The 19,522-nt window shown below is 38.5% G+C and overlaps 1 protein-coding gene across 1 annotated transcript; it reads right to left on the bottom strand.

Annotated features, from left to right (window-relative positions):
• Window positions 1–896: 896 nt before the first annotated feature.
• Window positions 897–19,007, bottom strand: LOC103994272 (DDT domain-containing protein PTM). The gene is made up of 9 exons (XM_065078578.1): window positions 17,606–19,007; window positions 16,887–17,489; window positions 13,268–14,384; window positions 12,853–13,144; window positions 12,642–12,766; window positions 12,064–12,530; window positions 11,069–11,097; window positions 2,501–3,004; window positions 897–2,166 (listed from the first exon to the last, which is right to left on the bottom strand). Exons 1-9 carry the CDS (start codon window positions 18,802–18,804, stop codon window positions 1,616–1,618), a joined length of 4,887 nt encoding a protein of 1,628 aa, XP_064934650.1. The 5' UTR covers window positions 18,805–19,007; the 3' UTR covers window positions 897–1,615.
• Window positions 19,008–19,522: the final 515 nt, after the last annotated feature.

Genomic DNA, 19,522 nt, shown 5'->3' with positions numbered 1-19,522 from the left:
TGTATTTTAGGATAAATGAGTCATCCATCGGAGTAATTTGGTGATATGGTTTCTCTATTTCAAATAACTTCAGAAGTAATATCAAGATGAACATTTCCTAATTTTTGAGTCTCTAATTTAAGGATAAGAAAAAAACATAGCCTTAAAATTGCAAGAAAAAGATTTAACCACGAATAAGTCATACTAAACATTTTTAAATGCTGGATGAACAAACCACATGAAACTCGGTCATTTAGGGCTACAGCATCCAAACAAGTGAAGTTAGTTCAGTCGCGGCAAAATTGGTGCCTGCGACGATCTAAAGCTTTCAACATTTTTTATGGTCGAAGGCTACCAAATTGTCGTACACAAGTGATGGCATACCAAACTTTGTTGCAGTACTTTTCACATCACATTGGAAACACCTCTTTAAGATTTAGTGGCCACGAGTACAGGCACACTTCATTCCCTCTAGAGAGTTACATGTTGAATTGAAATATAGTAGATAAATACATCAAATAAATATTCAAAAATCCACAAGATCACAAGTTCATGCCGAGTACTCAAATTAATAACTAAAACATCACAAACTACTACTTGTGCTATTTTATGAGTCCCAACTCATGTCTAGCCAATCATGAGTAGAAACCTACTGCCTGGTATTGCTCAGTTAATGAGCCTTAGAGTTACAAACTAAAATCAAGATCAAGCACCATAAATATTTTAAAGGGAAAAAATAATGCAGAAACTTTGGAGCTGACTGAGAGTTAATTTTGTTTGCAGCAGACAATAGATGTTATGTAGTTTTTTTTAATATTTTGAAGTAGGTAGAATATTTCTTACTGTCTATCAGTTGAGAGGATGGCCGCAGGCTATCACAGTCAACCTGACCTGCTTAAATCGGGTTTGGATAGATATGGTAAAACTGTTAGACCTCATATCACTATTAGTTGGTAAAACTTTTGTGGCCAATACATTTGATAAACCAAGAATCTCTTACATAATGGAGAGAAGTATAGAAATTAAAGGGAAAAAAATACCAATTATACTCACTTCAATCACATTTGACGGCACCTGTTGACGTCCATATCTCAAAGATAATGCCTCTTACAAGCAAATCTCCATGCAACCAAAAACACTCAAGCTGCAGAGAAATGCTTAATGTGTAATAAAAGCTAAAGAATCCTTCGAATACTATTGCACTTTTGTGCAATCAGAAGGATAATGATGAGAAACACAGTTTCCAGTGTCCAATATCAGCTTTGAAAATCACAACTCAAAATTGTATAGATAGAATTTCTGTCTGTCAGAACCCATAAGTGACAACTCATTGCTTGATGAGTGTAAGAGGCAGGCCAGAGTGAAAGCCTTAGCAGTAAAAGTCCCAGGTTGCTGTCTGACAAGAATCATGACCAATATTTGTTCAAGACGAACTGAATTTTCAGTCTGAATTATGACCACAATGTTGCAACAGATACAGAAACAAACCTCTTCTTATATGACAAAGAAGTTACTGAATGATTAAAATTTTGCAATTTAAGACTTCCTGAAACGAATTCTGAGTCTGAATTATGACCACATTGTTGCAACAGATACAGAAACAAGCCTCTTCTTATATGATGAAGTTACTGCATGATTAATATTTTGCAATTTCAACATCACAAAGCTCATTTCCAGACAAAATTCTTGACTCCTCAGAGTGATCGACGTTACTAGATACAAGCAACTCCTGGACTATAACCATTTCATTTGAACTTTCCCCTACTTTCTGTGAAGTTGCTTCTATATGTAAACCATTATCATGTCTGCAAGAAATAAACTTCTGATCTTCTGGATCAAAAGACTGCACACAGTAAGGCCCATTTAACAACTCAGTTTTTAAAGCAAATGTGGACTCATCTCTGACACATGGAGAACAATCTTTCTGTTGATCCAAATAATCCTCATCATGAACTACCACTGAGGAACTTTCAGATGTTCCACTATGAAGCTTTTCTTTGGTATCTTGTTCCTCGGTAATAATAGTCTCTGCAATGGGGAATTCCATAGACTGAATCTCATGGACTACAAGACTTTGTGAAAACGGACACACCGGAGCGCTTCTTCCTCGGCATTTATGGCACTTGAATCCAATGAGATTATTAATTTCTTCAAGAGCAAGGCTATAAACATCTCCATGAAACCAATCTGCACAGAACAGTAAGAATTAAAGAAAGGAAAAAGAGAATATGGGAAATATACACAAATTATGAAGAATAAAAAATGACAGCTTAAGAAGAAAGTTCTATATAGGTATTCCGAAGTATATTGCAGTTTAACATTCAGTTACTGAAATACATGTTTGATGGCAAGGGTTAATTAGAATACAATTACATAAAGAAAAAAATTGCGTAACATTGTAGTAAAGCAATTGAATGAAAAACAAGATAGAAAAGCTTTAACCAACTATTCATGAACAGGAATATAACCAGAAGTTACAAGAACAACAAGCAAATTAATAGGATATAAGAGTAAAGTTTACCTTCACAATTTTGGCAACAAACATACATAACTTCTGAATTGTATTCTGTAAGACATAGGCAGCATACTGGTTTCCTAGAACTTCTTCTCAACATTTGAAATGGCAGAACAACATTTGTTTTTCTAAAATGCTTTCCCCGTTCATCATCTGCTTTTCCCATCCATAGAAGGCCATTCAACCAGAAGGAGTGATGCATAGTTGTTCTTCTTTTCCTCTTATGATAGCCAATGCCTTCCTCACATTTTCTTGATTGAGCTTTTCTAATTTCAACTTGTTTGTGCTTCTTTTTTGGATTTGGCTTCTTTTTATTTTTCACCAAAACACGTTTTCTTTTCTTTGGCATAGCCACTGACTTCTTACCAGAAGATTTTTTCTTCTTTTGCAACATCATTTTCTGCCTTTGAGTTTTAACATTCACAGATTTTTTTGTCTTGCATCTATAGCAAATATACTTGGTACTTATAGCACCTGCAGTTACTCTGAAATGCTTTTGGTGAAAAGAACCTGCAAGGTCAATAGAGTCTCACAATTAACATGTGACAAAGCAAGTGTAACTACCAATTCATTGTGCTCAATTACTACAGGTGAATATCTGAGAAAAGATTAAATGAAAAACAGAATGTTCTAATTATAAAAAGAAAAAAAAAATGTTTATAACATCCATTATAGAGAAATCTACATCACAAAGTAGAGACAGTTTTATAGGTAGAGTTCAAAGTAATATACTGATCCAAATTCCATAGGTTGCTTTAAAATACACTGTCAGCTTTAGAGAAAGAGGAAATCCAAGTCAGTTATAACAGAGGTCAACACTGAATCTCTACTTGATAGCATCATTCAACAGACACCATTTATCAAAAGAAGATATTAACTTGGTATTTATAAACATAACTAAAAAAATAAGAAAAGGACTGCAATTTTTTCCTACAAGAAACAATCTAATAACTCAAATATAAGGCGCCCAAATAAATAAATAAACTCAAATATACGACTCCAGAATCAACAAAATGAAATGAACAAACATGGTGAAATTTCTACCTGAAAGATAACAACAAGATGCAAGGTCCCAACCATTTGGGATCAGCCAAAACGACCTTATCCCACCAATGAGCTCATCAAGTTTAATATTAAGGCCTCCTCTACATCTTTTTGCACCACCAATCTTTATTGACTCACCTCATGTAAGAGAAGCTATTTTCTTACTTTCAATAATTACAACCAAGTTTAAAATATTGGTTTGCTGCCAGTACCGGTTGATGGTTGGGCTAGCATACTATGGATATAGAGCCTCATAGCAATGGGTCGTACAGGAGAGAAAGGACAGAAGAGGAAAGTTGGAGGAGGCATATAAGGAGGTGGAAGAGCAGGAGAAGCCAGAAGTAGAGGTGGAAGCTGAGACGTATCAGTACAAGACAATGATCCAGACAAGGTGGAAGAGGAGATGTACCAGTAGGAACAATGATCCAAATAAGAAGATGACAATCAAGACAAGGGAGGAGGAAACGCCAGTAACATACCAAGACACAGGTGGAGGTGGCGACATGGCAGGGCAGATGCAGCGTAATGATACAACTAGGAGGTGGCAGATAATAGAAGAAAGAAGAAAGAAAAAGCACATTAGAGAGAAAAAGAAGAAAAAGAGAAAAAAAAAATTTATTGACAACTGTTATAAAATAAAAACATGGTTGATAAAGATTAAAGACAATGGGCAGTGAACTTATCTCCTGGTACAGTATGGTACTAATAACTCACCACCCAGTAAGCTTGATATGGTGAACTTGTCAAGTGGTACAGCGCATACTGTAAAGCTAAATAGTTAATATCAGACTGAACTGAGCAAAATCACCCAATCCAAATTCCAGCTGGCTATCCGGCTAGTAAATACTGGCCTATTCCAGTCAGTACGAGCAATACTAAAAACCATGATTACAAGTAGAAATGAAGCTATAACTGGAATACAAGTTTGTTCCATTAGAAAAATAAGGATGTAAATGTAAATTATTAGGTTCTAACTTTCTTAAAATGAAAATGCACACAAAAGACAGTTAACATAATAAAAATAAATTGGACACCAAACGTGGCAGCAGTTGCCTGGCAACACCAATGATATTTTATCTCTACACATATATTAACTTAGCTAACATAAAAATCACATAGTTTACGGCAAAGATTGAAATTTTGCACCGTACCAGAGTTTCGAGCTTTACTCGATATGGTACAGTATTGTGTACCAAGCGATACACCAAGACGTACCGAGCTATCGTGGACAAAATTATAAACGGGATGTTCGATGTAATGCTTATGTATTGTCCGTGTCTTTCGATTTTGTTTAGGCTTTGCACAGCATATAAAGGGTTGGTAGTAGGCTTAGCAGCCCCATTTTCTTTGGTTTTGGTGGCCATCCTAGGCTTGCAAACAAAGGTTATGTCATGTGAGCACTTATGAGGATTTCGGTCTGTAATGGACCATTTTGGACCCTTTGTTGTGCGACCGTTCAGAGCTTGTAGAGTCTGTTTGTAATTAACATTGGCTATGAAGTGTTTACTGAAATGATTGCTTATGGATCCCGAGTGAGACGCTTTCTATAACCCTTTTTCTGTTTTGTAAGTCCTAAGGGATCATAGGAGGTTTCAAAGAGACTGACCTTTGTGGACAGACACACAAGGGTACCGCACGACTTAGGCAAAACCAACTAAGTGCATGACATATGATATCAGAGCGGGACAAGTACTCATAGAAACACTTGGCATGCAAACATGGGAGACCTAGCGGGGCTGTGTTGAGGGCAACCAGCACGCGTGACCGTTTGGGGGAAAACAGACATGAAGATGTAGGGAAAAGGAGTCGCTCAGAGAAGCGAGCATCTGAGATTAACATTCAGAGGTATGGCCAACCCTTCGCGCAAGAGGCACCACGAGGACAAGCAAGCTGGGAAGAATACGTAGTACACAAAGGTTGGGATGGTTGAGTCTGAGCTACGGCTCAACGTTGGCAACCATACTTGATGGTGCTCAAGGCAAGCGAGGCGCTTGGTAAAGGATGAGACCATGCAAAGTGGAATGGGTTGTTCAGCGACCGAAAGAGTTGTGCAAAGTTCACAGAGGTGAGAGGAATTGCTAACTCGAAGAATTTAGTACTCATGCAAGGGCTTGTATGTGAACGATGGAGCGTTCGTGGCCATCCCAAGGCGACCGAAACTCGACACCATGGAGCATTGAAACTTTCTCTTCGACATGAGAATGATACATCCGTAGGAAGCTGAAGTGTGCAGCGAGTTCAACATGTTGCTAGGCCTTAAGGGGTGCAACGGGGGTTGTATAGACGTGGAGTCACAATCTAGCAAGTGCGTTTTCGGGAGGAAGAACAATGCACAGTTTGTTCAGCAAGGTAGAGTAGTCCAAGGGGATGGTGGTCTCCGAAACTTTTAGAGAGAAGGAAGCGAAAAGAGAAATTGCTCCAACGGGACAGATATCTAGGAGGGATAAGTCTCGGCTCTCCAGAGGGAGAACCATGTGCGCAACGAAACGCACATGTTGAGGAGTACCTCAAAACAACTTCACAAAGCTCAACGAACCGAGTGAGCAACGAGGAGTCATCGTATGATCTCGCTTGAGATAATGCATTGGGGGGATGCATTGCAAGATCAAGTGGGAAAGCGACCCAAGGCAACACAAATGAAGGCACACTTGGAGTCGATATAGAGATCGGATTCAATGGAGGGCTAACCCATGGAATGGTGGGCATGAGGACCATCATCAACTTAATACAAATCGAGGAGCGGAGCGACTTGAGTGCAACTTGGCGAAGTACACAAGCCGCATGAAGGGAGCCGACATAGAAGATGAAACATGGAGCGAAGGCACAAAGCTTTCCTTAGACAAAAATCAAGGATATAAACTCTTGCAGAGGCAAGAGCAGGATCATGTCGTTCCATGGATCCTTCATTCTGATGGAGCGGACTCATCTTGCATGGTGTCAAAGACGAAGGGAGCTTCTGGGCACATGCACCTTATCTCGGAGAAGCATTTGATGGAGGAGCCAAAGCGACTCAACTTGCGAGGCGAAATTGGGTTCAGAAGGCCTTAGCACGGGGCAAGAGGACGCGGAGACAGATACTCTTGAAGAATATGCCATAGTACTGCTATTCAAGTTGCCATGAAGGAAGTGGTGCATAGTGAAGACTGTGCTGGTAGCGGCAAAGGCCCAGGATCCAGACAATGGTACACCAATTTCAACGAAGTCGATGGACTTCGGGAGCTACTAGGCGACGGACTGTCCTAGAGCAGTGTTTCGTCTAGGTGTGACTCGAGAGCAGGTGGACGAAGGTCGATTGCCAAAGAAGCAAACACAATCGAAGATGGAAGAGGTCCTGTGATGTGTTGGCAGAGGCCACACATGGAGGGATCACAATCCAAGTTCATCCCACAAGGATCAGAATGCAATGGAGATGTCACCAGGAGGCGACATGGTGTAGCGGATCGTGGTGGAACAATTCATGGCAATGCGATACACACGAATCAAGTCCCGTGAGGGACAATATCATACGGAGGTATGATCGGGAGCTATTGAGAGCTCCACTTCAGTGAACAACACGACGACAACAAGGGCTATGGATTCAAGGAGTGAAAACTATGGTACCGCAGAGGCGAGTCTTCTATGCGTGCATCAAATTTTGCATCGGATGAAAGCCTTGGTCATCAGCATATAGGGGTTGTGTACCACCGAGGGAAAAGTTCGAATGCAAGTACCAGTGAGTCCCATGGGAGGGACTTGATCATACAGAGGTATGATCGAAGCGGTTGGAGAGTTGAACTGCTCCGAAGCCCATATTCGCTTAAGGGAGCTCGGCAAGTCAAAGGACAAGGTTGATTAAGCGAACGTTGCTACCAAGGAAGCTAAGGAGAATAGAATCGATGTTAACCCTACAACATGAGGGCAGAGGCCATGCATAGGAGTTGCAATCTGTCTTTCCATCAACCAAAGGGAACTGCTTGGAGAACACAGAGGTGTTGAAGCAGAGCATCGAAAGGGGCGAGGAAGCGACGCCGAGTCCAGAGGGACTTAGCTATCCAAAACCAAGCATCGGTTAGAATAGAGGTGGACTCAGAGGAGTGCCACAAAGGCAGATCTACCGATCGCGAAAAAAGGGATGTAGATACGAGGCGACGGATAGTAGGGCCATGGGTATGGTAGCGCCATAGTACCGTAGAGGCAGGACTTCCGTGAAGTCATCGATCCCTTGCTCTCATGGAGGGAGAGCGCTTGGTCGTGCAAGAGGCCGAAGAGGTAGAGAATGCAGAGGCAAACTCCAAGTACTAAGACAAGGCTGAAGGATAGAGGCTAGGGAACTTCGCAAGACTGGTGTCAACGAACTTCTTATCAAGATAGCCAAAAGTGGAGGACTTCAAGTTGATACAAGAGTGTACGACCAAGGAACGAAGCAAGCAGTACGCGGTGCTGTACCTTTGCTACTCAGTGGAGTAGGCGGCTGGGTTGATGGAGAAAACGGTACAATCCCAGAGGCGACCAAAACTATTAGAGACTTACTCCAAGTTGAAGTGAAAACTTCCTGCATTCCAGAAGTTCGATGGCATTGAAAAGGTGAATCACAGTAGCTAACTCAACGCAAGGAGTGCAAACACTTCAAGTGCTCTAGAAGTGTGAGCAAAGAGCGGGCAAAGGTTAGCAACCAGCTCGATGCATAGAATACAACCCTCGAGGAGGCGGGTGAAATCAAAGTAACATTTGCCTTCTCAACTCTTAAGAGAATGGACGAAATCGAGTACTCCAATTCTCTTATATATCCAGCAGAGGAGCTCTGCACATGTTCAAAGACCCTTCGAAGAAACCAAATGGAAGACAATAGTTGTCAAATCCTCACCAATGGTGATCAGTGCTTTTGAGAGTAGATTATCCGCTTCATTTCCCAACAGAATGCCAATCGAAAGCGGAAGTTATGCAAACCTATTTGGAAGTGATAACTAAGTGAAAGAAGAGTCAATGGGTAAATTTTGTGGAGGAATGACCCAAAAACTTCAAAAGTTTGCGAGACGATGTTCATTAAAGCTCCAACAGGCATTCACCCAGTTCAAGCAGCATGAGGCATTTGAGAGACCGGCGCATACTAAGGATGGTCTTTTCCTTCATTTGAAGGATCCACAGGAACCAACGGTGATCAACACAACTCGGCCTACCCCACACTAAAGTCAGAGTCATTGACGAGTTGAAGCAGCATGACGGATTAAAAGTTCGACTACTCAGCAACAGCAATGAAAAGCAGCTGGGGACTAAGAGGTGCATTGCAACTGGAGCAGAAAATTAAAGACTCAGCAAAGGCGAGGAGTTGTAGCTTCAGCAAGAGCTTCGACAAGGACGTCGAAAGAATAAGTGATGGAGAATGTCACGGAAAAAATTGTAAACGGGATGTTCGATGTAATGTTGATGTATATCCGTGTCTTTCGGTTTTGTTTATGCTTTGCAGAGTTTGCACAGCATATAAAGGGCTAGTAGTAGGCTTAGCAGCCCCATTTTCTTTGGTTTTGATGGTCATCCTAGGCTTGCAAACAAAGGTTGTGTAATGTGGGCACTTATGGGGATTTTGATCTGTAGTGGACCATTTTGGATCCTTTGTTGTGCGACCGTTTAAAGCTTGTAGAGTATGTTTGTAATTTGCATTGGTTATGAAGTGTTTACTGAAATGATTACTTATGGATCTCGAGTGAGATGGTTTCTCTAACTCGTTTACTCTTTTGTAGGTCATAAGGGACCATAGGAGGTTTTAAGGAGGCTGACCTTTACGAACGGACAAGCAAGGGTGCTGCACGACTTAAGCAAAACCAGTTAAGTGCATGACAGAGCGGTACACCAGGGTGTACCGAGTGGTACACCTTATTTAAGCATAAAATCCTTTGAAAATATCTAAAAATAAAAAAAAAGTTAGGATAGGGTTTTTTAAGTTAGAAATAAATATAGTAATAGTATAAGTTTAGAAAAACTAATGCAAATTAGGTAAAAATAATATCACATATTTTTCAAACTTTGAGGAACAGCCTTGTCCAAGGTTTGTATTTCAGTCCATTACAGATTGCTCTTCTGTAAATATTGAATTATCTACAGAAAAATCACTTGAATTGTCAATTCACAAATCGCTACTTTGTAGAGTTTAAGAGAGTATAAATGTGAGAAAAAATGAGTTTGAAGTAGTTTAAAAGAGTCTGAGAGTGAAATAGGGGAGAAGATGAGTTTAAAAACCCATGAGAAAGGCTCCAACGATCAAAATGACCGTTCGAGCACTGTTACAAATCTGTAATGATCGAAATCAACCATTACCGAGCTATGTCGAGCGGTAACGATCGAAATCGACCGTTATCGAGTTGCGACGGGCGGTAACAGTCGAAATTTTGATCGTTACCATCCGGTATACCCTCGTATCATCCGATACAGGGCAACATTGAGTGTTCCACCCTATAGCGAGCGGTCCGCGTACCGGTATGCTATTGGACCGATATGTACCGCCCGGTATTATTCGAAATTAAAAACACTGGTTTACGGTATTGAGTGCTTTTGATACATATGGTCTAATCTTTACCAATTAAGCATTTAGGTGTAACAGATTTTGGCTGATTTCTCAACCTCGTTGCTAGAGACAGATGGAAATGGTCGAGATAGACAGAAATTGATTGGATCTATTGGAGTTAGCCAATTCCCACAAAATTTTGTCAAATCTCATAAGAAAAAGAAAGGGGGTGTAAGAAGAGATCGATGACTACCAAATGTTGTAGGCACAAGAGAGGAAGGAGAACAAATCAGGAATGATGTTGAGGAAAGATGGAAAAAAAACGAATATAGCCGCCAAGCCAAGGAGACATTTCATTGTCGTCAAGTTGACAATCAATTGTTGAACAAGAAAAAGAGGAAAGATAGAGAAAAGGGAATAAAAGGATCACTCCAAATTTTTAAAGGGAATAATCATACATGATAAAAGAGGGATCAATGCTCTAACTAAAGAAAGTCCTTTTACCTGTCTTTGTTTGACCTAGTGATTCACCTCCTTGGTAATTACAGTCACAAGGACAAGCTCTGGGACAATCACTCATTTTAAAATTGGTAGGAAGCTGTGAATCATTTTGTATAACATATGGGCAATAGTTAGCTACTATATTAATATCTTTGTCTAATGTAATGGATACTTCTTACATAATATATCTGATCTGTTAGCAGTGCTAGTCCCAATCATTTATGATCAGCTTTATGGAACTTTTCTGGCCCATGGAGCTTTATTGAGGGCAATATCTGTGGTCAAACATATATGTATGTTAAAAACATAAATGTTAAAAACATTTATTGTGGGCAATATCTGTGGTCAAACATATATGTATGTTAAGCTCTAAAATATATAAACTAAAATATAACAGATAAGTTGCATAAACTGTAAACCAAAAAGAAAATGTGTATCAGGAATCAGGAGAAACTTTATACATCAAAATCAAAGACATCAAGATCAACACATACATAATTATTGTAGTGATAAGTATATAAATTATAAATATATGAGTTCATAATACATACCATTGCACAATTGGCAGTTCACAGCTTCCCTGCAATATACAAAAAGCACATATCATAAGTAATAGTATTGACTGCATAGAAGAAAGTTGTGTAGTTTCAGGATAGTAGAAATCAGTGCAGACATCAGCCACTCTTGCAACATACTTAGAACTAAAAGTATTTAAGTTGAATGTTCTTGCAAATAGAAATTTCAGGATTACCAAAATACTATCTATTTGAATATGAAACAAATTAAAATTTCTAAGATTCAAGATAACTTTCTCTTTTTCACCCATAATTCAGTTGGTCCAACCAAAACAATCAACCCTAAGTTCACAACATTTTTTGTAATTTTAATATTTTGAAGCTTTGCCTCACCTCCTAACCTCCAATTTGTACTTTAAGACCTCCAGTCTATGCTGGAAGCAAAAGAGTATGAGCAATAGTGGCATTATCTTGCAGTCCATTACTTTTGGAGTCAAGTTTATGGCCTTAGAGTATACTACCCATGAAATTAAAATGTCTGAATTTTTTTATCTTGGATTACATGTTTTCTCAAGATAATGTTGCTCAGAGATATTAACATGCATATCAAAAATTGTTTATGATAACCTAAGGATCCATAAAACCATTTTTCCGTCCCTTTAACTATCATGTGTGGGTTTTTCAAAACTATAACTATAATCTACAACTGATGCAGACCACAACCCACCTCTCACTATAGCAATGATGATCCCTTTAGTAGTAAGAGCCACTAATAAGAGATGACATATATAGTTTGAACTTTTTGGTTATGTATTGTTAAGATGTGTTCTATACTTTTAAGTATGTGCCCGCTCTAGTACATTTAGGTACTTTAAATTTTCAAGCATGTGCTCGTTCTATTACATGATATTTTGTAGTGTACCTTTAACATGCATATCAAGGACAGATCCAAGTTGCAAATTAGTTTTTAACAAGAATCATAAAAAATTAACTGTGAAAGGTACACTACAAATATTATAAAAAATTCTTACCTGATTAGCACATTTTTGTTACACTGTCCACAAAGTTTTGCCTCCATCTTTTCTGCTTTAGATATTAGGTAGGAAAGTCCTTTTGATCTTTCAGGCTTCTTTGAACCAAAATCAACTACATCATGGGAAAGCAACTTAGAACCTGTCTTTTTAATGGAGCGGGCCAATTTCTTTGCCTCAAAAGCCTTAATAAGATATAAAGGAACATAATTTTCACCCAACCAAAATTTTTTCCTTTCACTAGAGGGATCTTCATGAATCACCCCATATCTTATAACAGTAGATGGAATGTTCTCCCTTTTACCAAAATCAAGAAGATATCTCACAATGGCTCCCTCTATACTCTTTCTACGGATTATTACCTTCTTGAAAAACCTTGCTAAACCCTTGGATTCCTTAATCAACTGAGGAAAAGGTGGAGTCTTACAGAGTTCCAACCACCTAATATTTGAATCAAATTCTTTGGTCTGTGAAAAACAAAACTTAATAAGATCATGGTAAAAATACTAAATAACAATATCATAATATCATATCAAAATTGTCACTTAGACTGTTGGTATTAAAATTTTGCTGCTTACCAGAAAAGCGAGCTGAGCAACAGTTTCTGACATCTCAACTGCAGCTCGCCAGGTGATAAATTTGTTTCTCCTGGCAAACTCCGGAACATCAGGATAAAAGACATTTGATATCTTTTTACATCCAGCTGTACAAATTGTAATTCAAAAGACATTAATAATCTTTAATCCAATTTTCATAAACAAATTTCTAAACAATATTACACAAGTTAACCTTGACGACCACCCTTGGAAGTTAATGACCGAGGTAACATTTTCCAATGGAACACCCGACGGGATAGTCGTCCACCTCTCCACCAACAAACATATGATGCAGCAGCAGCTTGGGATATATTAAACTCAGAGCCAGAGGTGGTTCTTTTCCCTTGCTTTCTGCTACCACCACAATTTGAAAATGCATCCATTGAACCAATCAAAATGTGAGATGCTGAACCAACCGTATGAGCAAAATCAACTGGTTTCATCCAATCTGATAACATTGCAACACGCCTCAAATTTGATTCCAACTGCAAAAGACAATTGTTAATAGTTATTCCTCTTGTTACAGCAAAGATAAAAAAAATAAGTTACATTGACGTCGTAACTAGCACCATTGGTAGGTTAGTGGTGCAATGTCAATCAGTACTTACAAGAAGAAGCATATGTTTCAGTGATGCAACATCAGATGCCTTCATAACAGCCTTTCGCCAAAGGCTACTATAGTGTGGATTCTCCCAGGGACCAGATAAAAGGCCATTCAGATGATCTTCTATTGACAATATATCATGCATGACAGAGACAATGTGACTTTTCTTTTTCTTTTCAGAGTCAAGACCTACAGCATCTGATTTCATATCTTCAATATGCTTGTCATTAACTACAAATGCACAATCACTGCTGCTGGATGTTTTACAGGAATGACACCAACCACACTTCTCTTTTTGTATATCTAAAGATTGTTGCAGGAAGCTATAAGAACTAAGTTTTGGACATCTTTTAAAAATTGCCTTCAGCTGGGCCACCACCATGTCCTCATCTGACTTCTTGGGTTCCTTATTGTTGCTCTCGGATGATTTAATCATCAAGTCCTCAGCTACAGATGAAGCTACTCGACCAAAAATATAATAGTTAATGTAACCACAGGGATCAGACTGTAGTTTACATGTCTCAGCCTTCTTTTGCACTTGCTCGGATATGAATGATGTGCCACCCAAATCAGTAATTGCAAAGTGTTTACTGTTGTCAGTAGATATATCAACAGGTGTAACAGAGATAACTTCATCTACAGGATTATCAGTAGCAATGGAACAACTATCCGTAGTTTGCTGAGTTGATTGAAGATAGTTCACAGCATGAGCCAACTGCTCTGCAGGCTCTGAAGATACAAACAACAGCGACATCCCAGAGGCATGATCTAAGCTTACCAGATTTGTCTGGCTCAAATCTGATGCATTTGCACTAATAGGATCACTATGTTCAGAATTAGTACAATTATCCTTTGAATTCTTAACAATATCATCATTGACAACATTTGGATCTGAAGATAATAAGTTCAGTTGAGAATCTAAAGCCTCATTCCTTTTGATAATTTCATGGCATGATTGGCTAATGGAACTACGGCTATCCAAAGAAATTCCCCATTGCGCAGAGATTGTGTTTACGATTGCAGTATAAGAAGCATGAGATGATTTCAAAACTCTGATAAGAATTTCTAGATCATCTTTATTGTAAAAATGAGATGAAGAAACACTCTCACATGAATCAGATCTGCAGATCCAACATAGACAATTTTTGAGAATTTGTTGATCAGCAAAAAGTTGTGCATACTCATCACAAAAGAGTTATTTGAGTATTGTGGGAAAACTTACCAGGCAAACTCAGTTCATGAAGCTAAAAATAGGAAATAAGAAAGAAAATAAAGAAAATATGAGATTCATAGAAATAGTTACATATTTGATTACAATGTCCACTTCCTTAGTAGCTTAAATCACATCAAATACAGAATTGATCCATAAGCCCCATATATTTTAAAAATTGAGACTAACATGAGGTGTCATAATCCATATTCAAACTGAACGAGTACAAGTCTACAAGATCAGACTTGATAGACATAATACAACGTATATACATATGTATTCATCGACACCAACATGGCACAGTCAACAAAGTATACTTCTGTAAGGATTGAGCCTTAAATCTTTATGTTAAGATAGTTTAAATTACATAATAGAAAAGGTCTTAACAACGAATTGGGTTGTTTGGTACAAGTAATTCTTTCAATAAACATTTTTATATAATTGTGATTTTAAAGAATACAAATAGTTTTTTTTTTATAAGAATCATCTAAATTAATATCAACAATTTATATTATATAATTATATGGCCTACATAGTACTTTAACAGACCAATTTCCCGGCAACCTGAAGTTTAATGTCTAATTCAGAAGTGCCAAACTGATAATTCTGGGTTTGTCAGCCTTAAAATAATTTAATGAACTTTTGGATTGGGAAATCAATTGACTATCTATGTACAAAATTACTAAGCTATATCCCCTTCTGATGAAGGCCTAAATTCTCCAAGGACAATAGTGGCTCTTATTCATTTAATCAGACATTTTATGCACTTACTGCATAAACTGAATTCACACAACAAATAAAAGCACAAGATTGATCCTACTATAATAGACAAATCATACCTAGAACATCATCATCCATAAAAGAAAAAGAGTGGAGAAAATTTTGCACCAATTTTCAAGATAGACATTGACAACCATGGCATTTCCAGATAATCCAAATTCTTTACTGAAAATAACTTAAGAGAATTCTATAAAATTAATAATAATACAAAACATAACTTTACAAAAACTACATAAGAACACTCCTCAGCAGCAATTCATTCCCAAGTAAACAATATTTCTGCTAAGGTAGTGACGGTATTGCAAATTGCAATTTTTGTGAGCAGTTTTCAACTAGGGTTATAAATGATTTGAAGCAAGGTCAATCCACATCTGATCCAACTCATACAATAACCAATCCAATCTGGTTATCCAATCAGATTGGATAACTCCATGGATCAGCCTGAGGTTGATCCATGTTCAAATTAGATCTTCAAACTGGTTATCCAATCCAATCAGAAGGGTCAACCTAGCCGACAACGAGCTTGACAAATATAAAATGATGAGAGTATGCAAGGGTAAAGAGACTGGAGAATTAGGGAGAGAGAACCAAAGAGGAGGTTGTGGGTGGTTCGCACTCATCATAAGAGGGTAAGGGAAAGTGAGGTATAGATAGAAGAGGCAGAGGCACAAAGAGTTGAAGAGAGAGAAAGAACCAGCAAGAAGAAAGACTACGAGGAATAAAATAAGGAAGAGAAAATGACAAAATGGTCAAAAGCTTTTATTAAAGTCAACAAATAAATACAACTTCTTAGTGTCAGGAAAAGCTGGTGCAAGAAAACCTTTAAATTTTATGGCAGGGACACTGGCTAACACAATAAACTCACTGCTCAGATGCTCTTAGCATAGCATGAAACTTAATGTTGATAATATACCAGCAGAATAGGGGATGAGTATTAGTACCTCAGATTTGAGGTCAAATATATTCCAAGTCTAATGTAAAGATCAAATTGAGTCCAAGATCAAGGTTTTTATTTTTCTATGTTTTACGTATTTCCCTGGTTTTTTTACATTTATTTTGTAATTTCATTAAGATCATTTTTAAACATGTTTATTAATGCAATTTATATTAGTTGACAAATGTTGACAAGGTTCATGTGAATTAAGATTTAGGGCATCAAGAGGACCTTTCCTTAGTACAAGAGGAGGATAGACTTCAGACAAGGGGCAATACGAGCATGAATCTTACTGGCTTATTGTAGTTTAATTGAGTCAAATTTCAAATTTGTTTGGTTAGAATTAGGTTCGCATGTAGTCACAAATTAGATTCTTGTTCTAGCGGTTACAAGTCCTAGTAGATAAGAAAAGAAACAACCATTTAATTGAGGGGAAAAAGACATTTAAAGAAGTCTTCAGCTTGAGAGAGAACAATTGGATCAGCAAGTGAAGTTTTCTTCTTACCGAATATGCCCAAATGAGCAGATATGATATGTAATTAAGCCAGATAAAGAACTAACACATGGACCTATGGTCCATAAAAATATCTAAAAGAACTATATCAAAGTATTATAGATAGAATTTATAATATGTGAAATAAGGTAAAGAAACATATTAACAAAAAAGATATGAACAAGCAAGCTTTGCAGAAAACATACACCAAAAGATAGCCACAACTGCTAAAATATAGGCGTCCATGAGGATCGATACCCAAAACCTCTGCTCCTCGTGAAGTCTTTGACAACTTTGTCAATCCATCATGTTTGTCCATCAAGCACTCAGGACAGTACCAATCACCTTCAGGCAAAAGATCTTTAGCAACTCCAACACATCTAGAATGAAATGCAGCAGGACAGCCATCGCAGCATATCAAGCTACCATCCATCCCGCAGAGACAACAGTCATCACTGTTTCCATCAGCAGTTTCTTCAGGCATCTCCTGGACCAAAGAGGCCTCCAAACCAGTTATAGCTAATCCGATCCTATTCTTATAAACATTGTTATAGGCATCCACATTAATTTCACAGTCAGTCAACCTTATATTGAGTTCTGATCTCATGCCATCGACTTCCATAACATCATCACACAAGCAGCGAAGCATCTCAAGCTTTACACTAGCTGGCTGCATGTAATACTCTGCAGCCATAATATTTGGATGTGTAAGCTTGACAAGAGATTTCATTGTTGAACCATGAATTAGTGAGTATCCACCAAGATATACAGGCCAGGTAACCAAGTCCAATAGCTCCCAATTTAGAGTCCTGAAAAGAGAAGCAGGTTGTGATCACTATTTAAACCACTAAACAAAATTAAAATGATCAAACAATCTACTAATACATTTCAAAGGTACAAGTTGTAAGCAAATATAAGAAAGTACCTAAGGGAATCAGTAGCTGGCTGATATCCTTCTTCAGAAAGGAGCTCCAAGTGTTGCTTCAATGTTTGTAAGATTGAAAAATGTATATGATCAATCAAAGAATTAGGATATTCACACCTTAGAGCTGACAAAAACATTGGTCGACTGAACGGACTCAAGAATAAAACCCTGCTGAAGGACCTCAAAAGAGTGTAAACAGAAAAGAAATCAAGAACGGGCAGATCATTCAAATCCAAGTCACTAGAAGATGGTGGCAGTTCTGGCTTGGAATCCTCAGGAACCACATGATGATCTTTCTCGTCCAACAGACAATTTTGAAATTCTGACTCGCTCTTTAAGATGTGGCTGTGAAGAGGATCCGAAGGACATAATGCTGCAGCACTTGCTCTACGAGCACTCCTTCTCAAAGGCATATCTTGCAGAGAGTATATTTTTCCAGATAGTCTTCGCCTCTTTTGAGGGCCACCTTCATCCTTTTCCACAAAACATGTAGTGTCACATCTTTGATTTTCCAAATACACGCCATCAAGTACACAGTCTTCAGATTTTGCTTCTTTTACTTTTATTTGTTCACTTCCTTTCTGATAGGCATTCCCCGTGTTATGTTCCGATAATTTCCCAACTCCTATACTAGACTCATCAGCATCACCAAGATCACTTTCTGCCTCCAGCTTCTCCGCCTGAGGGGTTTCCACCAATCCCTCAGAGGAAGCATTTCCGCTAATTTCCTCCTTTGGATAACCATCGTTCCCGGTAATTTCTGCAGGTACTCTCACGATACCATTTTCCTTCAAGATCCCTTCATACCCCCCACCATTGAGCTCTGAAACTTCACCTTTCCCGCCACTACCCTGAAAAAGTCCATTTTGCTCGGACAATTCCCCGTCCTCCCCAATTAAACTCACACCTACAACCTTACCGCTTCCGATATCAACGTCCTCGGGAAGATCCAGCTCGCTACTCGTCCGCTTCTTCGACCACCTGCTCCTATTGTTATTCTGATTTTGCCCCATCGGTGACGCCTCCTCGCCCATTTCCATTAGCATCGAAGCGATCTCGCCATAATCCACCTCCTCGGAGTCCCCATCCTCGTAGAGCACCTTGAAGTAGCCCGCGGATGGATCGTACGACTTCACGACGCCAGAGAAGGTCCCGAACCCGGGAAATATCTTCTTCACCGTCCTCCCAACCAATTCCATTTCCGGAATTAGGGTTTCGATCCGCCTCAAGAACTCCAGGCAATCAAACGCGGAGGAAGAAAACCCATAGATCAGAGTCGAGGGACGTCAGAGACGACGGGAGGTGCCCAAGTGTCGCCTTTAATTGATCGATCGTCTCCTTCCCAAGAGAAATGGGGGCAAATTGGGAGGGAGCAGCTCACTGCTGCAACAAAAGAAAGGTAAAATCGCATGCATCTTCCTCCAAAGTTAATTATTTGCATATTCACTCCTCTAAATCAAGTTTAGCATCTACATCCCTACAAAACTCTAAAATTTTGTATTGTACCCTTGAATAATATTTAACTTAATTATTAATTAAAATATTAACAAAAGTTCTACATAAATGATTTAAATATTTGGAAGAATTTATATGTGAAGTCCAAATTTTACAGAAATATATATTTGTAGTATTAAAACTTAGAAGGACAAATACGCTATTCCAATATCTTTGAGAGGATAGATGCGTAATATCACAAAACATTAAAAAAAAAAGTCAAGATCTCTCAACTGTTCAAATCCCTATTCGCTGTCCCTCGGGAACGTTTTAAATTAACGTAGTCCCATGGTGCAAATGAGGCCGTGCGTAAAATGAACGGATGTGATTTGGTGATGGAATGATGCGGCGGGATCGTTTACCATTTGTCGGAATATTACTGGAGGTATTGGTTAAGGTTTGTGAGAGGGTGGAGAATGGCAA

Source organism: Musa acuminata, chromosome BXJ1-8 (genome assembly GCF_036884655.1).
Source record: "Musa acuminata AAA Group cultivar baxijiao chromosome BXJ1-8, Cavendish_Baxijiao_AAA, whole genome shotgun sequence".
Taxonomy (NCBI): Eukaryota; Viridiplantae; Streptophyta; class Magnoliopsida; order Zingiberales; family Musaceae; genus Musa; species Musa acuminata.
Note: the sequence above shows the minus strand (reverse complement) of the source record. Positions and strands in the feature narration are given on the sequence as shown.